The sequence below is a fragment of the Rhinoraja longicauda genome, chromosome 8 (genome assembly GCF_053455715.1).
Source record: "Rhinoraja longicauda isolate Sanriku21f chromosome 8, sRhiLon1.1, whole genome shotgun sequence".
NCBI lineage: Eukaryota > Metazoa > Chordata > Chondrichthyes > Rajiformes > Arhynchobatidae > Rhinoraja > Rhinoraja longicauda.
Window position 1 is genome coordinate 15,653,545 of NC_135960.1, and position 23,155 is coordinate 15,676,699.

The 23,155-nt window shown below is 42.1% G+C and overlaps 1 protein-coding gene across 2 annotated transcripts in view; it reads right to left on the minus strand.

The window, feature by feature from the left end:
* Positions 1 to 22,049, minus strand: part of epc2 (enhancer of polycomb 2) — a 53,963-nt gene extending 31,914 nt beyond the window's left edge. For both annotated transcript variants that reach the window (XM_078403360.1, XM_078403359.1), the window contains exon 1: positions 21,533 to 22,049. In XM_078403360.1, the coding sequence (XP_078259486.1) occupies positions 21,533 to 21,685 (153 nt within the window). In that variant the 5' untranslated portion in view covers positions 21,686 to 22,049. The remainder of the gene's footprint in view (positions 1 to 21,532) is intronic.
* Between the last annotated feature and the right edge of the window lie 1,106 nt (positions 22,050 to 23,155).

The following is a 23,155-nucleotide window of genomic DNA, read 5'->3' on the forward strand; positions in this document are numbered from 1 at the left end:
CCCCTGCATGAAGCCAGGCATCATATATCAGCAATGGAGAGGCTGAGCCAACCTCTGTCAGTTCCTGGTGCCTTTAACAAAATATTCCAGCATCTCCAGCTCCTCAGCATCTAACCTCTGCCAGTGGCTTGTTGAATTTTTATCAGGCTCTAAACTTGACAATCTTCTCCTACGCTGGTGACACTATACAGACCATTATTATGTGTGCAACCGACAATCTCATCATCACCCCTCCCCAAACTTTCAACGACCTAGCCCTTGATGTTCATAATTCAAGTCTAACCCTCTTAACCACACCTCCAAACTAATGATCACCAGTTTACCAGATTTCCTGAATCGGATCTGCTATTCCAAGGCTAGTGGGAGAAAAAAAATTTGATTTGCATAATGTGGAAGGCTGGTCTATCATGAATAATACTTTTGGCCTGCTGTTCAACAGAACTTAGCTCCCGGCGATAGGCAGGTGTTAGTTTTGTTCTGGTTTAATGTACTGTTTCAGACACTAAAGAATTTCTAGACCTAAGGCTAAATAGAATAAAAGAAAAGGGAAATCCTGTGGACAATTGATGGAATTGCAGAGGCATTGAAATAAAACAGAATTTCTAGTTTTCACACCTGAGTATCACTTTGCTGTGGATATGCCCAGCACTCCAGACTATACAAAAAAAATGAAGAATTTTGACTCAAAACAAAAGTCTGATGGTAAGTGTGAATAAGATTAAGAAACAGAAAAGAGCTGAAAACATTGTACATTAGCTCTCATGCAAAGTTGGTAATGCTATCCATAATATGAATTGGGAAATCAGAAATGCATGCAACAAGAATAATAATTATAGAGGGCTTTAATCTTCACATGGATAAAACAAGCCACATTAGCCATAATATTGTGGAGGATAAATTCACTGGTTTTCTACAATTGTTGAGAAGCCATTGTGGAAACAAACTACTTTGTGTCCAGGATTAGATGCTGAGAAAGTAAGGCATCTGCTACTTAAGTGACATTAAGGGAGGTGCTACCATAATAATGATAGAATTTTATATCGTGAAAGATTTGCTTAGTCTGAAACTTATGTCTTGAATCTGAATAAAATAAACTATGATGGTATGAGGCTCAAGTGTCTTACGGTAGGTTGGGAAACAATAATAAGTGGTTTTAAAATAAAAATGCAATGGTAATTCCTTAGAGTTAATACAGTTCACAAATACGGACAAGTACAAAACGAACAAGTGTTTCCGCCATAGCTATTGAAAGGAAGTTAAAGACAGTGGCGAAATAGTAAGCCTGTGAACTGGAAAATTTCAGAGTTTAGCATAGAAGGACCAAGACATTATAAAAGTAGATACAAGAGCAGACTCACAAGAAATAGCAAAACAGACTTTAAGATTAGCTTTCTGTGGGTACCCTACATACCAGGATGAGAAATTATAATGCATACGGAAATTGTAAAGAAATTAAACAAATATTCTGTGTCTGGCTTAATAAAAAAAACTTAAGACCAATCATGAATGACAGGTGTAGAGAAAACACAGAGCTAAAGGAATTGAGCATTTGTACAATGTTACTGTAATAAAACATGACGAGTCATAAATACTTGAACCTCACCCGAACGGATAAAAAATATCAAATTGTGCATATGGTACAAGGCAGGAATTAATACTTAGAAAAGTAACAAGTCCATGCACAGATCAATAGAATGATGGAATGCCTGCGTATTAAGGAATTAACATGTCTCATAACTAACCCTTCCCCTCACTCAAAGATGGTGGCGTTGCTTTATTAAATCCACACAAGTCATGGGGCCAAGACTATTCAAAAGTGGTATCAGACCATATACACCAAGAAGTATAAGAAAATAACTGCAGATGCTGGTACAAATCGAAGGTATTTATTCACAAAATGCTGGAGTAACTCAGCAGGTCAGGCAGCATCTCAGGAGAGAAGGAATGGGCGACGTTTCGGGTCGAGACCCTTCTTCAATCTGAAGAAGGGTCTCAACCCGAAACTTCGCCCATTCCTTCTTTCCTGTGATGCTGCCTGATCTGCTGAGTTACTCCAGCATTTTGTGAATATACACCAAGAAATTTTTTCAGTGAAATCAAATGAAGGAGGCAACTCAATTTGGTCAGTTATTAAATGGGTACATACAACTGTCAACATTATCACGTGAAAGTTGGCTTAGTGAATATGGATAGTCAAAACAATCAATTATTTTGGTAATCCATATTCATTGAGCCAGCTTTCATATAACAAAGCAAGGAATGATTTGTCAATATAAGTGTTTCACAATGCAAGGCATTTTGGTAAAATTAATAAGAAAAATAAGGGAAAACTAGTTTTAATCATTCGTCTTTGTATCTCTCCTTGCAGACAGGCTCTCCAAGGCTGCTCCTTTCACGCAAAGATTCTTAATAAAGCATCAACCCAGGTAGTCTTTTCCATATCCTTGCTAAGATTAGGCATGGTTTGCATGAAAAAGTTTCATATCTGTACTAAATGGCATAACCCTTATTCAGAAACTGCGACCCTTGGTTCTCGACTACTCGGACAGCGTTAATATCAAGTCCATCAAGCCAAGTCAAAATTACTCAGAGATCTCATCTAATTCCAGAAAATATAGGTTCAGTCTTCTCACTCTCTCCTTATATTGCTAGCCCACCACCCCTGGAACCAGTTCAAGCCAACATCTAGAATATATCTACCTCTATATTAAAAATATTTAAAGAATCAGGCACCGGCAATTTGAAAAAGAGTTCCAAATACTCATAACCCTCCGAAAAAAAATCTCATTTCAATAAAGAGGCAACCTTTTATTTTTAAAACTGAGACCCCCAATTCTAGAATTTCCCATAAATAATCTTCTCTGTGGTATGTCGGCAGTGTGCAGAATCAACATTTAATAACTGACCCCAGCAAAGCCCCCAGCTTCAACCTCTATCGAACATGATGGACCTTGTACAGGTTGGAGACAACCGCTAAAAGACATTACTCAGATTATAACTTTTTTCCCCGCATGATATCAACGCACTGGAGAGGTTACAGAACTGTAGCAACACAGGGTAGTAAATAAAGTATTTGACACGCTTGCTGTCATTGGTCAGGGCATGCAATCTTGGTGGGTCTCCACTCTGCAGTGGATCACTTGGAAAATACAGTGCCCTCCATAATGTTTGGGACAAAGACCCATCATTTATTTATTTGCCTCTGTTCTCCACATTTTGAGATTTGTAATAGAAAAAAAATCACGTGTGGTTAAAGTGCACATTGTCAGATTTTAATAACGGCCTTTTTTTAATATATATTTTTTTCACCATGTAGAAATTACAGCAGTGTTTATACATACACTGATGAGCCAAAACATTATGGCCACCTGCCCAATATGCTGTTGGTCCTCCGTGTGCCACCAAAACAGCGCCGACCCGCCGAGGCATGAAATCTACAACATCCCTGAAGGTGTCCTTTGGTGTCCGGCACCAAAACATTAGCAGCATATCCTTCAAGTCCTGTAAGTTGCGAGGTGGAGTCCCCGTGAGTCGGACTTGTCGATCCAGCACATCCCACAGATGCTCAATCAAATTTAGATCTGGAGAATTGGGAGGCCAGGGCAACACCGTGAACACTTCATCATGTTCCTCAAACCATTCCCGAACAATGTGTGCAGTGTGGCAGGGTGCATTATCCCGCTGAAAGAGGCCACTACTATCAGGGAATACCAATGCCATGAAGGGGTGTACCTGGTCTGCAACGATGTTTAAGTGGGTGACACGTGTCAAATTGACATCCACATGAATGACCGGACCCAGGGTTTCACAGCAGAACATTGCCCAGAGCATCACACTCCCTCCACCTGCTTGTCGTCTTTCCACAGTGTATCCTGGTGCCATCACTTCCCCAGGTAAATGGCGCACACGTACACAGCCATCGACGTGATCTAAAAGAAAACGGGACTCATCGGACGAGGCGACCTTCTTCCAAATGCTCCAAAGTCCAGTTCTGACGCTCGCGTGCCCAATGTAGATGTTTTCGGCGTTGGACGGGGTCACCATAGGCACTCTGACTGGTCTATGGCTACGCAGCCCCATACGCAGCAGGGTGCGATGCACTGTGTATTGTGACACATTCCTCCCATGACCACCATTAAAATTTTCTGTGACTTGTGCCACTGTAGATCTTCTGTCGGTTCGGACCAGATGGGATAGTCTTTGTTGCCCTCGCGCATCGATGACCCTTGGGCGCCAAACACCCAGTTTGTGGTTTGTCACTCCTTGAACCACTGTCAGTAGGTACTCGCCACTGCTGACCACCGGGAGCACCCCACAAGCCTTGCCATTTCAGAGATGCTCTGACCCAGTCGTCAGGCCATAACAATTTGGCTCTTGTCAAAGTCGCTCAGGTCTTTACTCCTGCCCATTTCTCCTGCATCCAACATGTCAACTTCAAGAACTGACTGTTCACTTGCTGCCTAACATATCCCACCCCTTGACAGATGCCATTGTAACAAGATAATCAATGTTATTCACTTCACCTGTCAGTGGTCATAATGTTTTGGCTCATCAGTGTATTCCCCCCATTTCAGGGCATCATAATGCTGGGGATATAGCAATGTCATGAAAATGAAAGTAGTCATGTTTAGTATTTTGTTGCATATCCTTTGCATGCAATAAATGCTTGAAATCTGTGATTCATGGACATCATCAATTGCTGGGTGTCTTCTCTGGTGATGCTCTGCCAGGCCTATATTGCAGCCATCTTTAGCTTATGCTTGTTTTGGGGGCTAGTCCTCTTCAGCATATAAAAGGCACGCTCAATTGGGTTCAGATCGGGTGATTGACTTGGCCAATCAAGAATTGATCATTCTTTAGCTTTGAAGAACTGTTGCTTTAACAGTATGTTTGAGATCATTGTCTTGCTGTAGAATGAACCACCGGCCAATGAGTTTTGAGGCATTTGTTTGAACTTGAGCAAATAGGATGTGTCTATATGCTTCAGAATTCATTATGCTACTACCATCAGCAGTTGTATCATCAATGAAGATAAGTGATCTAGTACCTTCAGCAGCCAGCCATGCCCAGGCCAAGACACCCCCACTACCGTGTTTCACAGATGAGGTGGTATGCTTTGGATCTTGGGCAGTTCCTTCTCTCCTCCATACTTTGCTCTTCATATCATCTCTCCACAAGACCTCTTTTAATTATTTCTTGGCAAACTGTAACCCGGCCATCCTATCTTTGCAGCTAACCAGTGGTTCGCATGTTGCAATGTAGCCTCTGTATTTCTGTTCATGAAGTCTTCTGCGGACAGTGGTCATTGACAAATATACACCCGGCTCCTGAAGAGTGTTTCTGATCTGTTGGACAGGCATTTGGGGATTTTCCTTTATTATAGAGAAAATTCTTCCGTCAAAGCTGTGGAGGTCTTCCTTGGCCTGCCAGTCCCTTTGCGATTAGTAAGCTTATCAATACTCACTTTCCTCTTAATGATGTTCCAAACAGTTGATTTTTGGAAGCCTAAGGTTTGGCTGATGTCTCTAACAGTTTTATTCTTGTTTCTCAGTCTCATAATGGCTTCATTGACTTTCATTGGCACATCTTTAGTCCTCATGTTGATCAACAGCAAAGAAAGTTTCCAAATTGTGCTTGTATGTCTGGTCCAGTCACTCTATAATCCATGACTGTGTAGCTCACAGTTCCACATCTTTAAATTCGACAATACACTGTTGTTGGACGAAGAACGGATAATGATGAATCAGAGATTTGGAAGGAAATTGAAAATAAGATTTAATGGTCCAAAACAACAATCCTGCTCTCAACCAGGGCAAGACCAAGGAGCTGATTGTCAACTTCTGAAGGGGAAAGCAAAGAATCCACAAACCTGTCTTCATCAACAGGTTGGTGGCGAAGAGAGTCAACAACCTCTAGTTCCCGTGCATGCATATCACTGAAGATCTGTCCTGGGCCCAGCACATTGATGCAATCATAAATCAAGCTCTTCAATCCCTCTATTTCCTTAGAAGATTGGAGGGATTTGGTATGTCAACGAATGCTCTCTTGAACCTCTACAGGTGTATGATAGTGAATGCATTGGCTGGTTGCATCGCGGCCTGGTTCAACAATTCGAATGCCCATGAACAAAGAAGGGATCAATAGGAGGCACTACTTCAAAAAGGCAACTAACATCATCACAGACCCTGGCCATGCTTTCATTTCACACTCAGCATTGGGAAGAAGGGAAATGGTTGAAAATCAAGACCACCAGGTGCAAGAATAGCTTCTTCCAAAACAACTATCTACTATGGACTGCTTCTGGTGGCACTAAGAATTTTGGGGTTTCTTTAGGAGTTTTTTTGCACTGGTATTGAGGTTATTGATTTATTATTTTGTTATTATATATTATCTAAGTGTATTGTGTTTACAAGCCTGTTATGCTAGGTTTGTCCAATCTCTCCGTAGTGTTAACAATATTCTCTACACAATTCAACAGTCAGTTGAACCTTTTCTACACACTTTCAAAATCTCCAGATCTTTCCTATAGTGTGATGTCCAGAACATCACACAAAACTCCAAATGTGATCAAATCATAGATTATAAAGCTGCAAAGTGTTTTGCACTTGTACATTCAAAATGATTAAATGTTTCAATATTTCGCCAAACCCTCTTTACTAACTCACATTCCATATACAATCTTACTCCCAATTTCTCATCATATGCTGATAACCTGTTGAGACTTAATTCACGTAAAGAACAAATATAACTGGAATACAGAATTGCAAAAAAAGTTTGCAGAAAGATCCTGGGGACGTGCACGAGCATAAATATCTCACAGCCCAATTTTCATCCCAGAGCTATTTCAATATTTGTACCATTAACTTTCAATTAAATAGTACGTGATCTCAATCTTCAAACCAAACCATGTCACTTTCAAAGCTCATATGCGCCTAATGTAGCACATTTCCATTGATATTTTAAATAATTAATAATTTGCCCTATGCTTTCCATCCCAATTAATCACTTTCATTACTTCACAATGTTAAATTGCACCACCAATCTACATTTTTAACATTGTGTCTCAGTATTTAGTTAAAAATGCAATTATAATTCTGAATGCTAATAAGGAGAATGACAACAGGACATAATTTAAACCATTCAATTCAGTACCATGTAATGAAACAAACTAAATCATACAACAACATTCAACACAATCAATTCTTAATTTAAATTTAATAGCAAGGAAATCTAAATGGCCATCACATGCACACAGAAAAATGTCATGGCCACAAACAATTACAGGCATTACTTATTATTCAATTACTGATTTTTTCAATACTGACTTGAACGGATACTGAATAACTCAGCTGATAAAACACTATGCATCCTTCTTTCGGTTATGTTATTAGTCTGCATTTAAAACTTTCAGATTGTAAGTGAGTAATCCTCATATTTTGGTACACTATGACGACTATAATACTACCTCTCAAATGAAAAAGCTTACAAATTTACTTGACTATACAATCAAGAGTTTTTTTGTTGCATTCACTCACAGAATGGAAAATACCATGACAGGAAAGGTACCCCATAACCAGCCAAAGGTTAAATACATCTCCCACAGCGTGAATTATACCTATCTTGAGCCATAACAGATATGTTCTTCAAAGCGCAACTCCAAGAGAAATGTTGGAAGAAGCCGCACCAACCACTAAAGATGGTCTTTTCAGAATCCACAAATATCTTTGAAACCCATATATCAAGGGATATTGTGAAGCAAGGTCGTCTCTATCTTGCACCTGCTTCACTGATGACATACAAACCATGATCTTAACCAACAATCCCGAGAACACCTCATCGACTACACTGATCACTGTCATGAGAGGCCGTCTCATCGGCCCAAAGGTTTTCTCAAATTCTTTTTGTATAGTGCGAGATCTCAACTCCAACAAGCTGCCTTTTGGGATGGAACCCCTTCAAAAAAAGGGAGTTATTCACTGCCCTGCCTCCACTCCAAAACCAAGGTCATCCCAATTTCAGTCATCGAGTCTTTGCCAGCTTTGCCAACTGACTCAATGAAAAAATATACAAACGAAAGCTCCCTACAAAAATGCAAGTCTACCAACCTACAATACTCCCCTTACAACAGTGCACTAATGAAATGCATTTCAACCTTCAGTAAACCAGCAAAGACTCAGACCATCTGAGGAAGATCAAAAGCTCAAACCTGGCACAATGCCCATTGTTTACTGGGTAGCAATGACCTCTGCCTTAAAGTACGCTTCTGAGACATGGTCCACCTGCAACAGGCACCTCACTGAAAAGATAACAGCAAGGCTATTCTGAAAATTCCACCATAAACACGAGCAGGGTTAACAAGCCAACATCAGCGTCCTCTCGCATTCAAGTGGGTTCCGATAGATTTCACCATTCACATATCTGATATAGGCAAGAGATTACTAAGTAGAGAAGGAAAAGATTCAAGGATGTGCACAATGATTTCTGGAAAAAGTAAGACAGTCCCACTGTATCAAGGGAATCACAGGCCCAAAATGATTCAAAATAGAGAAGATGGCATTGAAAACCGAATCTAGAAAACAAAGCCCAGCGTAAACAGAAGCTCACCACCTCCCAAACACACCACCTGCCTGGCCTTTCAAGCATCTCCTGGCCCGCTGATAACAAAGTAATGGGTCCCACATTGACCCCCCTCAGCCACACAAAATTCCTCATGTATGCCTTTTAGAAATAGAATACATTACAAATGTTAACTAATGCACTACAATGTTTCTACCTATCCAAAGCAAGTTTCTGCAGCCAAACTAAAATGGAAACTTTCTATCAAATGTTGGTTTTTGTGGTCTTACATTCAGCATTTCCAGACACCAACGTAAAAAAATGAAGGCAATATTATTACATCTTCAAATAGAGCTAGATTTAGCTCTTGGGGCTCAAGGAATATGGCGAAAAAGCAGGAACGGGGTACTGATTTTAGATTTATTCACAAAATGCTGGAGTAACTCAGCAGGTCGGGCAGCATCTCGGGAGAGAAGGAATGGGTGACGTTTCGGGTCGAGACCCTTCTTCAGACACTGATTTTAGATGATAGCCATGATCATATTGAATGGCGGTGCTGGCTCGAAAGGCCGAATGACCTACTCCTGCACCTATTTTTCTGTTTACAATTGGAGGCAAATTATCAGAAATGGACATAATGCAACTTAAAAAGACAAATATTTTCTTCATTACTTTCATCGTTTTCTGCAAATTTCTATTATTTTCCCCAAACATGCTAATATCTGTGATAGAAGTTCAGAATAAAAAAGCTTTTATAGCTGAGATTGCAATTAATACGAACAAAATAAAAATATTAATTTTGTATCCACTACAAAGGCACCAATCAGAACAATACACTGAAATAAATTATCTAGGGTTTTACCCATTTTCTTTGTTTAGGACATCTGCAAAATATGAAGAGCAACAATATGAAATCTTCACCATAAAAATATAAATATTTAAAAGGACCAGAGGATGCTTATTGTAACTACATGAGCCTTGACAAATTTATGAAAATAATTAAGAAAACAAATTGGCTGCTTATGTTACCTCCCTTCTCAGATAATTCACTAATTTTATTGGAAGGTGTAGTAAAATCAGAAATAGTATTGTTTTTCTGTTTATATATAATTAATAGGCAATCTCTCATTCATTGTAACTTCAAGTGTAAAATGATGATTAGACACCCTAAGAGCGACTTTGCTAATTTCTCTGGGCTACATTGATGGCGACTGATCACTTGACTCGTATCCAAAATTCTAAAAGTGGAGATACCACTTTAAAGTCTAACATGGCAGATAAGGAATACAAATTCAAGCAACTAAATCAATTTAAAATCCTTAATAATAAAAACACACCAAACTGCTGGATTGATGTAAACATCTATCTGATTCATTAATATCATTCAAGCATATTACCTGACCTGATACTTAACCCAATGTGTTTGACTCTTTGGCATCACCTTATTTCAGGAGCAATTATGGGTGGATAATAAAGCCTATGGGCCAAACGCGGGCATTTTCCTTTTACTGCCGTAAATAAGCCATCTAGGCCGGAATGGGCAAGTTGGGCCGAAGGGCCTGTTTCAATGCTTAATGGCTCTATGACTTTTAATAAATGTCAGCATTGCCTGCATCAAGCATATTCCATGTAAAAAAGCCATTTACTCGCCTTAGCCCACCCCAAAGTAACGTTAACCATATTGAACTTTGTGTCACAGCCCAATGCTCCATTTTGCAAGATAACAATACAATAATCCTCAATGTGTAGGAAAGAACTGCAGATGCTGGTTTAGACAATAGACAATAGGTGCAGGAGGAGGCCATTCGGCCCTTCGAGCCAGCACTGCCATTCAATGTGATCATGGCTGATCATTCTCAATCAGTACCCCGTTCCTGCCTTCTCCCCATACCCCCTGACTCCGCTATCCTTAAGAGCTCTATCTAGCTCTCTCTTGAATACATTCAGAGAATTGGCCTCCACTGCCGTCTGAGGCAGAGAATTCCACAGATTCACAACTCTCTGACTGAAAAAGTTTTTTCTCATCTCAGTTCTAAATGGCCTACCCCTTATTCTTAAACTGTGGCCCCTTGTTCTGGACTCCCCCAACATTGGGAACATGTTTCCTGTCTCTAACGTGTCCAACCCCTTAATAATCTTATATGTTTCGATAAGATCTCCTCTCATCCTTCTAAATTCCAGTGTATACAAGCCTAGTCGCTCCAGTCTTTCAACATATGACATTCCGGGAATTAACCTAGCAAACCTACGCTGCACGCCCTCAATAGCAAATCAAAGATAGACACAAAATGAGTCTGAAGAAGGGTCTCAACCCGAAACGTCACCCATTCCTTCCCTCAAGAGATGCTGCCTGTCCTGCCGGGTTACTCCAGCATTTTGTGTCTATCTTCAATGTTGCTTTGGAACCAGCCATGTAGATATATAACTAAATCTTCAATGAGAACTAAAAAAAATTGAAACCAACTGAGTTCAAAATAGAAAAGAAGAGCCAGCTATTTAGCTTACATAACAAAACAGTCCTTCGTCAATTTGTGTACTCTGTGTGATTTGGTGTACAAAGCTGAAATAAGCAACATGATTGATATAGGCAAGTTTTTAAAAAAAACACGTTTACATATAATTTCAGCTGACCAAAATATTCTAACTGACTTAATGGTTAGTGTTTGCAAAATCCTGCAAAAAAAACCATCAGCTGTATTAAGATTCATTGGACTGCATTCAGGATAGGAAGGAGAAATTACACCATTGATTTTTACAAGATTCCAGCACTAAGGAAGATAGAAGCAATCTCCCAGATGTTCTAGTGGCAAGAGATCCTAGGGTGATGGAGGAACTGAAGGAAATCCACATTAGGCAGGAAATGGTGTTGGGTAGACTGATGGGACTGAAGGCCGATAAATCCCCAGGGCCTGATAGTCTGCATCCCAGGGTACTTAAGGAGGTGGCGCTAGAAATTGTAGACGCATTGGTGATCATTTTCCAAGGTTCTATAGATTCAGGATCAGTTCCTGTGGATTGGAGGGTAGCTAATGTTGTCCCACTTTTTAAGAGAGGGAGAGAGAAAACGGGAAATTATAGACCAGTTAGTCTGACATCAGTGATGGGAAAGATGCTGGAGTCAATTATAAAAGACGAAATTGCAGAGCATTTGGATAGTAGTAACTGGATCGTTCCGAGTCAGCATGGATTTACGAAGGGGAAATCATACTTAACTAATCTTCTGGAATTCTATGAGGATGTAATTAGGAAAATTGACAAGGGAGAGCTGGTGGATGTGGTGTACCTCCACTTTCAGAAAGCCTTCAACAAGGTCCCACATAGGAGATTAGTGGGCAAAATTAGAGCACATGGTATTGGAGGTAGGGTACTGACATGGATAGAAAATTGGTTGACAGACAGAAAGCAAAGAGTGGGGATAAATGGGTCCCTTTCAGAATGGCAGGCAGTGACTAGTGGGGTACCGCAAGGCTCGGTGCTGGGACCGCAGCTATTTACAATATACATTAATGACTTGGAAGAAGGGATTAAAAGTACCATTAGCAAATTTGCAGATGATACAAAGCTGGGTGGCAGTGTGAACTGTGAGGAAGATGCTATGAGATTGCATGGTGACTTGGACAGGTTGTGTGAGTGGGCGGATGCATGGCAGATGCAGTTTAATGTGGATAAGTGTGAGGTTATCCACTTTGGTGGCAAGAATAGGAAGGCAGATTATTATCTGAATGGTGTCAAGTTAGGAAAAGGGGATCTGGGTGTCCTAGTGCATCAGTCACTGAAAGGAAGCATGCAGGTACAGCAGGCAGTGAAGAAAGCCAATGGAATGTTGGCCTTCATAACAAGAGGAGTTGAGTGTCATATGTTTAATGCTGTGGGATCTTTTAAACCAGTGCTTCTGAAATGTGGCCTCTGGATGTCCTCACACATGTCGCACAGGCTTATTTCCTGCCATCACTTTTGCAAGGACCAGATAGTAGGTGCATTTTACTTTGGGCACCTCTGACAAAACTTAAGTTAAAAAGGCAGCCCTGTGACAGTTCTTAACTCTTTAGACCACTCACACATAAGCACATTGAACTAAATGAAGAAAACATACTCGCCTAAAGTTGACAGTCCTGGGCTTAGATGAATGTAGTTTGAGGCAAAATGTAATTCTAGAAGTTCAATTTTTTTCAATTTGACAAAATGCTGGCAGTTTTGTTGTAATGAGACAATTAACTGACCAATATATCTGGACAAATTGATGTTCAGAATGAAGATGAGAGGTTGGGACCAATTGTAATATAGTAACTTTTCAGAAACTTAACACACATTCCCTGAAGAAATGCCACCACAAAAACTGATAAGTAATTGACAATATCTTGCAAATCTTGTCATTAAAATTGGATCTGTACCTGCAAATGTTTTATACCACAAATCGGGATCTGGCATAATGAAATAAAATAATTTTTAAAAATGAGAAATTCTTAAAGTTTAGCAGGCACTGGAGACCAATTTCCCCCCCAATACACAGTAGCAAATGTGCTGTAAAGAATTCAATCCTTTTCTAAATGAAGTGTTGCGTCATTATTTAATAAAGAAACAAATACAATTCGTTCAAATATAATCTAGAGAGAAGGGGTAGAAGTGATGTGATTTTAGAAACAGCTAATGAAAATGTAAAAAATTAGCACTTTACACATTTAGTTTGTGTGGGATGAATTTTTTTTTCAATGATGTTCGTTGGATTAAATACCAAGATTTAGGATAATATATTTTAATAATAAATGCATGCAAATGATGCTGTTATATCGATGGCATCCAAAATTCCCCTGAGTTTTAAGAAAAGCAAGCTCTTTGGTAGAAATCTAAAAATGAGCTATTGTTAACTTTTAGCATTGTCCTTTATGTGGGATTTAAAAAAAATCAGTATCTGGTTACTTATGGTTAAAATAAAACATTTCACGTGACTGCCTTCAGAACTATTTCAGATTGTCAACATGACAGTCCCTACATAAAAATTGCATGCTACCCAAGCATTCTATTATTTTTTAATGGTGCATCACTCCCTTGGTAGTTAAATATCACCATGGATTTTTGTGTACATTTTTGTCAAAGGGATTGAAACCACCAACATCTGACAAAATGCCTACACAGGAAATGGAGCCAATTTTTCTGATCAAAAATATATGTAAATCAGCCATGAATCACCACTGTATATAGTGTTGTATATACTCAGCAAAGTATAGCAACTAAATTTTTTTCTTTGCAATTTCTTTGTGGGATTTCAGCCACAAAGCAGGAAAGATTCAGATATTTATTAAAGTACTGGATTAGATAGGTAATTTATTAAATTATAAAGTGGCATCCTGGCAAATCTTTATATCCTCTGCAAAGGAGTGCCTAGAACTACACACAGTGCGGAAAGTTATCCAAAACCAGGAATTTATAAACGGAAACAAAGAACTGCAGATGCTGGTTTGTAAAAAAGGACAAAGTGCTGGAGCACCTCAAATGGTCAGACAGCTCCGAGAACAAGGATAGGTGACATTTCGGGTTGGGACCCTTCCTCAGTCTGACTTCCTTACATTGTTATCAAAATGTGCATGACACACACCTCTCTTTTATTCAAGCTGGACTAAAAACTATTGTGTGGTTTATTTTGTATCTAGCAATCGCTTCCTGTGTTGTCAGTTTGAGTTCAACTTAGTTTAATTTATTGTCACGTATAGTTCAGTACTTGTTTTTTGAAAGTGTAAACATTGCTTCCGGCAATTTTTTCTTTGTGCAGTTGCACACACCCTTTGTTAATTAAAGTTTATTCATTGACTTTTAATGAGCAGTTCAATTTGCTTTCTATAAATTGTATGCTAAAGGCTACTTGTTTACTTGTGTAATTCATATATTTATATTCACCATTGTCACAAGTGCATAATCCATATTGGTCAGGAATATGCCACCAAAATAATATTTATTGCTGTGGTAGTCTTGTGATATTTTAAACATAATAATTAGTCAAATCAAAGTTTATTGCCTGGAGAAACTTTTGGTCACAGTTAAATGGCATTTGAATTCTTAGGTATTTGTTAATGATGCAATTGTTAATAATATGGTAACTAGTTAGGATTTGCATCGGCATTTAATCATCACGTGGATGTAATGAAATTTAAATATTATTATAGGGACTCGAGTCTGTTTAGTTAAAAGATGTATGCTGATGAGCAATAGTCCTAAATTTCAGTATATGGAACAGTACAGCAAAGGGACACCATTCATTGGTCCACTACGTCTACGCCGACTGTGATACAAGACAAAACGTATCCCATCTGCAGGACTTGGTCCATGTCCTCCATACTTTGCAAGTTTATTTGTCTGTCGAAATGCTGCTTGAACATGGTTATCCTATCTGTGTCTACCACTTCCTCAAGTAGCACGTTCTGCACCCTCACCAAAGCATCCACATACCTCAGGTAATGTACCAACCAAAACTGCACACAATACTCCAAATGTGGCTGAACCCAAGATTTATACGCTGCAACATGACTTGCTAACATTTGTACTCAATGCCCCGATCGCTGAATGCAAGCATGCCATGCACCTTCTTTACCACCGTATCCAATTGTTCCATACAGCAATGTTCTGAAGTATCCTATTTACAATATCATTTCATCTTGTACTTCATCACCCATGTATGCATTATCTCATACTTGTCTGGATTAAACTACATCTCCCATTTCTCCTCCCAAATGTATAACGTATCTACATTACATTTATCTATCCTTTAATGATCTTTCTCATTATCCGGAAGGTAGTGATTCAAACTGTTAAGTATTTGTATGAAAGTTGCAGAAGTTGATATTATTTTCATGAGGGTAAGCGCAACAAAAATCAACCACCAGTCTTTGATGCTTGATAAGTTCCTGGATCATTGACGCAATGTTGCATTTGCAGTTTGCCTTTATCTTGGCAGCCAAAGTTTTTGTATGATTTTTCATGGTTAAATTAATACAGGCCTGCTGCTGATTTTCTGGCATCTGTGGTAGATTATCCAGAGCATTGCTGGATTATCCCTTTTGCCGGACCAACAGAGGCCAGAACCTACGAGAGACAAACAGTGCCGGTATGGTATGCCTAGGGACGAGATACTGGCCCGCAAAGTGGCTGCAGAAGTCAGTTATGGGAATGGACCTGCCGGCTCCGGTAAAGGTACCAGAGCCCCGGCCGCAGTGGGCAAATTCAGCCTACCGATCGGACACGGAAGTCCCGATGAGATTGAGCTTGCCCGCTTTACCCAGCCTCGGCACATTTTCAGAATGCGCGGTGGGGAGGGGGGGGGTCCTGTACTGCATTTACACTTGAAATGTTGTGGCTTCTGATTGTACAGGGGAAGGTTATACAGGGCAAGTGTGCAGTGGGTCAACAAACTGAACACTAGAAGGTAGACACAAAATACTGGAGTAAGTCAGCGGGGCAGCCAGCATTTCTGGAAATAAGGAATGGGTGACGTTTCAGGGAAAGAGAAACGAGAGATAAAGACAGTGATGTGGAGACATATGGAACAAATGAATGAAAGATATGCAAAAGAGAGGGGGCGCAGAGGTTATTTGAAGTTAGAGAAATCAATAAAGCTGCCCAAGCGAAATATGAGATGCTGTTCCTCCAATATGCGATTAGCCTCACTCTGACAATGGAGGAGGCCTGGGACAGAAAGGTCAGTGTGGGAATGGGAATTAAAGTGTTGAAGAATGGGAAGCAGAATTTGGTAGACTAAGCAGCCTTCCCTATCCATGTACAGGTAAAGTGACTATTAAATGTTGTAATTATACCCATCTCTGTCACTTTCACTGGTAGCTCATCTCGTCATCACCGATTTCATCAAACGTATCCATGGCTGTATTCCAACAAAGATGGAACTGTTGGATGTTGACCTTACAAAGCAGGGATGTGAACACCGCCCTGTCCTTATCAACAAAATTGCTGTAAAGGATTCTCTCAAACTCCAATTGCTTATAGAAAATATTTTGACAGGAGGCATCCCAGTTTGGTATGCAACTGCTCTGCTCACGACTGCATGAACCTGCAGAGTGATGAATGCAGCCCAGTCCATCACATGCTCGTCACTTTCTTCTAATTCATTTTCAGCTGAATTGGATCAAGAAAGTTCTAACTATTTTCAAAGATTCCTGCCACCCTGTCCAATTGTTCCCTCTCTTCTACCTTCCAAGATATGCTTGAAAGCACAGATGTCCAGACCAAAGAATGGCTTCTTTCCCACAATTACCAGGTTCCCAAACTAATTGCCTGTCATACTCCCTTCCTGGAGGTGTCACCCCATACTCAGGGTTTTTTGTGATACGTCAGATTGTATTACAATCTTTACACCATTCCGTTGTTTTGCATTTGCTGCTTTATTTATTATTGGACATATTGTATTGTTTACTCTATGAGCTTCATGTAAACTAAGAATTTCATTGCATTCTGGTGTTCTTTAGAATAAACTAATCTGAATCTGAATGTAGAGCACATCAGCAGAGCAGAGCCGGAACTCCTAGCTCTTGGTTTTATGTGCTCCAAAATCACAAATAACACCCGAGTTTCATGGATGTCCCATAGCAAGTTGGAAGCCCAGGAAACTTTTACATGTGCACGTATCCACCTTTGCAAATCCTTGTAAATTCCAGGAAAACTTAGGGTTTTCCCTTTCAAACATTTAACATTGCCCTCAATGACCAAAAATGTCAATTTTTGTTACTGTAATTTGCCAAATCCACAAGAACTTTCAAACACACCTGCTACAGATTTGAAAAATGTGCACACATGCAAATTAATTATTTGTAATTTTGCTTATTACTCCATTCCAACATCTCTCCGCTATCTGTACCCAGATTAGACAATAGACAATAGGTGCAGCAGTAGGCCATTCAGCCCTTCGAGCCAGCACCGCCATTCAATGCGATCATGGCTGATCACTCTCAATCAGTACCCCGTTCCTGCCTTCTCCCCATACCCTCTCACTCCGCTATCCTTAAGAGCTCTATCCAGCTTTCTCTTGAAAGCATCCAACGAACTGGCCTCCACTGCCTTCTGAGGCAGAGAATTCCACACCTTCACCACTCTCTGACTGAAAAAGTTCTTCCTCATCTCCGTTCTAAATGGCCTACCCCTTATTCTTAAACTGTGGCTCCTTGTTCTGGACTCCCCCAACATTGGGAACATGTTTCCTGCCTCTACTGTGTCCAATCCCCTAATTATCTTATATGTTTCAATAAGATCCCCCCTCATCCTTCTAAATTCCAGTGTATACAAGCCTAATTGCTCCAGCCTTTCAACATACGACAGTCCCACCATTCCGGGAATTAACCTAGTGAACCTACACTGCACGCCCTCAATAGCAAGAATATCCTTCCTCAAATTTGGAGACCAAAACTGCACACAGTACTCCAGGTGCGGCCTCACCAGGGCCCGGTACAACTGTAGAAGGACCTCTTTGCTCCTATACTCAACTCCTCTTGTTATGAAGGCCAACATTCCATTGGCTTTCTTCACTGCCTGCTGTACCTGCATGCTTCCTTTCAGTGACTGATGCACTAGGACACCCAGATCTCGTTGAACATCCCCTCTTCCTAACTTGACACCATTCAGATAATTATCTGCCTTTCTAGTCTTACTTCCAAAGTGAATAACCTCACACTTATCTACATTAAACTGCATCTGCCATGTATCTGCCCACTCACACAACCTGTCCAAGTCACCCTGCAGCCTTATTGCATCTTCCTCACAAGTCACACTACCCCCCAGCTTAGTATCATCTGCAAAAGGAGGAGCCAGCGCTGCCGTCGCAGCTGCGGCTTGCCTGCAGTCCGTCTGTCTTTTGTGTTTTTTGTTGTTTTTGTATGAGTTGTAGTTTTAATATGGTGTAGTGTTTGTATGTTATGTGGGGGGGAGGGGGTGGAAGGGAACGGGAACTGTAAAAAATTCTCTCTCCCGAACGGAGACACAAACTTGTTTCTGTGTCGTGTCTCCGTTCCTGTTGCGGCCATGCACCTGGGACCACCTGGGGCTCTGGTTCGCAGAGCCCGCGGCCCGGACTCACCACCTGCGGCGCTGGCCGCCTTCGGATGCTGCGGGAGCGGCTGCGACTCGTCTCCAGAGGCTCCGGCGCGGGCCGTGTGGACGTCGGAAGCCCGCAGGCCCCTGGGTGAGGGCCGACATCGGGAGCTCCGGCAGCGGCAGAGGAAGCGTGTTCGCCCGCCCCGAATCGCGGGGCTTGGGTCGGCCCGCCGCGGACCTTTCACCGTCCGGCGCGGCCTGGAATAGGCCGTGGACCTTTCACCGTCCGGCGCTCCAATGTCGGGAGCCCCGACCGCCCCGATGTGGCAACTACAACAGCCTGACCACGGGAGAAGACGGCAGGGAAGAGAAAAGACATGGTGGCCTTCCATCACAGTGAGAAGGGACTGGAGGAGACTCACTGTGATGGATGTTTCTTTTGTTTGGTGTTAGTGTATGATTGTATGTGTTATTGCATTTTTATTGATTATTCTTATTGGTCTTAATGTTTCAACTGCGGGTAATGTTTCATTTCACTACACATTTATGTGTATGTGACAAATAAACGACTATTGACTATTGAAAATAAATTTGCGAAGCTATTGACTAAATTTGCTAATGGTACTTTTAATCCCTTCATCTATCATCATCATATCATATATATACAGCCGGAAACAGGCCTTTTCGGCCCTCCAAGTCCGTGCCGCCCAGCGATCCCCGTACATTAACACTATCCTACACCCACTAGGGACAATTTTTACATTTACCCAGTCAATTAACCTACATACCTAAGTCATTAATGTTTATCGTAAATAGCTGGGGTCCCAGCACCGAACCTTGCGGTACCCCACTGGTCACTGCCTGCCATTCCGAAAGGGACCCATTTATCCCCACTCTTTGCTTTCTGTCTGTCAACCAATTTTCTATCCATGTCAGTACCCTACCCCCAATACCATGTGCTCTAATTTTGCCCACTAATCTCCTATGTGGGACCTTGTCGAAGGCTTTCTGAAAGTCGAGGTACACCACATCCACTGACTCTCCCCAGTCAATTTTCCTAGTTACATCCTCAAAAAATTCCAGTAGATTTGTCAAGCATGATTTCCCCTTCGTAAATCCATGCTGACTCGGAATGATCCTGTTACCGCTATCCAAATGCTCAGCAATTTCGTCTTTTATAATTGACTCCAGCATCTTCCCCACCACTGATGTCAGACTAACTGGTCTATAATTACCCATTTTCTCTCTCCCTCCTTTCTTAAAAAGTGGGATAACATTTGCTATCCTCCAATCCGCAGGAACTGATCCTGAATCTATAGAACATTGAAAAATGATCTCCAATGCTTCCACTATTTCTAGATTAATATAGTGCTGGATAATGTCATGCTTTATCAAATTGCCTTCATCATGTTGTGAATAACAAAGACAATTTGAAAGGCATGCAGTGTTTACTCTGGAAAAATGGCATCACTAACTATTAGCCTGTCAATGGATAAAAAACAGACAAAGTGCTGGATTAACTCTGTGGGTCAGGCAGCTTCTGGGAGATATGGACATGTAATTTTTCAGGTTGGGGCCCTTCTTCAGACAGACTGTAGTCTAACCCTGCAATTAGCCTGAAGAAGGGTCCTGACCCAAAGGCCTACAATCTGTCTGAAAAAGCATCCCATCACGAAATGTCATCTATCCATGTTCTCCAGAGATGCCATCTGTAGCTCCTTGTTTCTACATGTTCCGTCAGTTACCAGTGAGTTACTCCACCAGAGTCTGTTTTGAGCTAACCAACATTTGTAGTTCCCTGTGTCTCAATATCAATTTAAAACCATATTTTGTATTTGCATTTTGACAAAAGTACAAAGAATACAAGAAAATATTAAGATTTACAAGATTGCTGCCAGGACTCGAGGGTCTGAGCTACAGGGAGAGGATGACTAGACTGGGACTTTATTCTTTGGAGCACAGGAGGGCGAGGAGAGTTCTTACGGAGGTGTATAAAATCACGAGGAATCGATCGGGTAGACCCACATTCTCTTGCTCCGAGTAGGGCAATCAAGATGACATAGGTTAAGGGCAAAACATTTAATAGGAATCTGAGCAGTAACCTTTTCATAGAAAGGGTGGTGGGTGTATAGAACGAGCTGCCAGAGAAGGTAGTTGAAGCAGGGACTACAGCAAAGTTTAATAAAGAATTGGACAGCTACATGGATAGGGCAGGCTTAGAGGGAAATGGGACAAATGAAGGCAGGTGGGACTCGTGGAACTGGTACATGTTGGCCATGGGCAAGTTTTGCTGAAGGGCCTGTTTCCACGCTGTGTGACTCCATGGATATTTTTCTCAAATAAAGCAACTCAATCAAGAACAACTAGCAACAGCGTAATGTTTCTCTTGTATCTGTTAAAACCACTCGAAGAAAGAAGGGCAATTCATCCTTTGGTTGTCTCCTCGGTGCACATGCAGTGAATGGTGTCAGCTGGCGAGAGACTTGTCAAGTCAGAGCCCATGCAACCTGTGTTGATCACAGCACCGGCACCGCTGGAGCCCCGCCCCACGGGCAGACACCCAATCAGCCGACCAGCAACCAGTGATTGACAGGGCGCTCAGCCAATCGGACGGAGGGAGAGGCGGGACATCGGCCTGCCTCAACCCAAAGCCGTGAAGAGCGGCACTCGATGCAAACTTTAAAACAATTGTTATTAACCCCTCCGTAAACAAAAAGTGGCCTCCCGCACGAGCAGAACATCTACACCGTCTCAGTCCATTCTCTTCGCCCGTGGAGGGATTTTGTTGTTAGGATGAGAGTCGGATTCGTTTTCAAATTTCCGCGCCAATTCGCTGGGAATGACAACAATGGCGGCCGGCGGGCGGAGGCCGCGGCTTGCGCAGTGAGTAGAGCGCCAGCGGCCGCTCTTCCCTCCCTCCCTCCTCCAAACCGCGCTGTCTCACACTCACCGACTCCTCTTCTTTTTCCATCCCGGTGGGCATCTGCGGCACGGCCCTGTTGATGGACACGCAGTCCTGGAGGTCCGGCAGATCCTTCGCCCGGTAAATGGGCAGCGGCTTGGCGGCGTCCAAGGCCCGCGCTCGGAAGGAGAGTTTACTCATTGTTGGTGTTGTTGTGCGAGGGGAGGGGAGGGGGGAAAGAGGGAAGGGAGGGTAGGGAAGGGAGGGGGAGGGAGGGAGGGGAGGGGGGAGGAAAAAGAAGGCGATATCCCTCCCCGGGTTTATCGCTGCGAGGTTACACACACATACACAAAAAAAAAGCGGACCTCACTGGCACAAAGATGGCGCTTCAAAAGCAGTCTTAAATCGGCGGCCGGGCACCCGGAGCCGCTCATGGATGCGAGTTAAGGAGTCCGTCCGCGGGATCGGTCGGTCGCGACACAAAATGCCCCTCATGCCGACCGAGCGGAGCCGGAGAAACCGAAATTTGGCCGTCGGTCCGCGACATGCGCCACGGCAAACATGGCGGACATTAAAGCAGCGATCCCAGGGAGCCGCGCGCGCGCCTCCGGCAACGTGGGGGGAGGGGTGCGCGCGCACCCGCCCGCCGGCCGCGACCCAGTCAAGTGCAGTGCAGGAAGACACAGAGACACACATATATGAAGGGAGAGCATCTCCGGAGAAGGACATGCATGGATGTTAAGACGCACAAATGCCGGAGTAACTGAGAGAGTCAGACAGCATCTCTGGAAGAGAACGGGGATAGATGATAGACGCACAAAATGTTGGAGTAACTCGGAGGGTAAGAAGGCAGCATCTCCGGAGAAGAACGTCGTGGATGGGTGGATGATAGACACAAAAATGCTTGACTAACTCTGAGGGTCAGGCAGCAAGCATCCCCGGAGAAGAACGTGGGTAGATGATAGACACACAAATGCTGGAGTAACTCAGAGGGTAAGGCAGCATCTCTGGAGAAGAATGTGGATGGACGGATGATAGAAATACAAATGCCTGAGTAACAGAGAGTCAGACAACATATCTAGAGAACTTGAATGGATGATAGATACACAAATGCTGGAGTAAATCAGTGGGTCAGGCAGCATCTCCGGAAAAGAATATGGATGGATGATGATGCAAAAATGCTGGAGTAGTTCAGTGGGTCAGGCAGCATCTCTGGAGAAGAACATGATGGATGATGGAACTAAAAAGCTGGAGTAACTCAGCGGGTCAGGCAGTATTTCTATAGAACATGGATAGATTATAGGCACAAAAGCATATGGTATTGAAGATAGGTACTGCACATGGTATTGGGGGTAGGGTACTGACATGGATAGAAAATTGGTTGGCAGACAGGAAACAAAGAGTGGGGATTAACAGGTCCCTTTCGGAATGGCAGCCAGTGACTAGTGGGGTACCGCAAGGCTCGGTGCTGGGACAGCAGCTATTTATAATATACATTAATGACTTGGATGAAGGGATAACATTAGCAAATTTGCAGATGACACAAAACTGGGTGGCAGTGTGAACTGTGAGGAGGATGCTATGAGGATGCGGGGTGACTTGGACAGGTTGGATGAGTGGGCAGATGCCTGGCAGGTGCAGTTTAATGTGGATAAATGTGAGGTTATACAC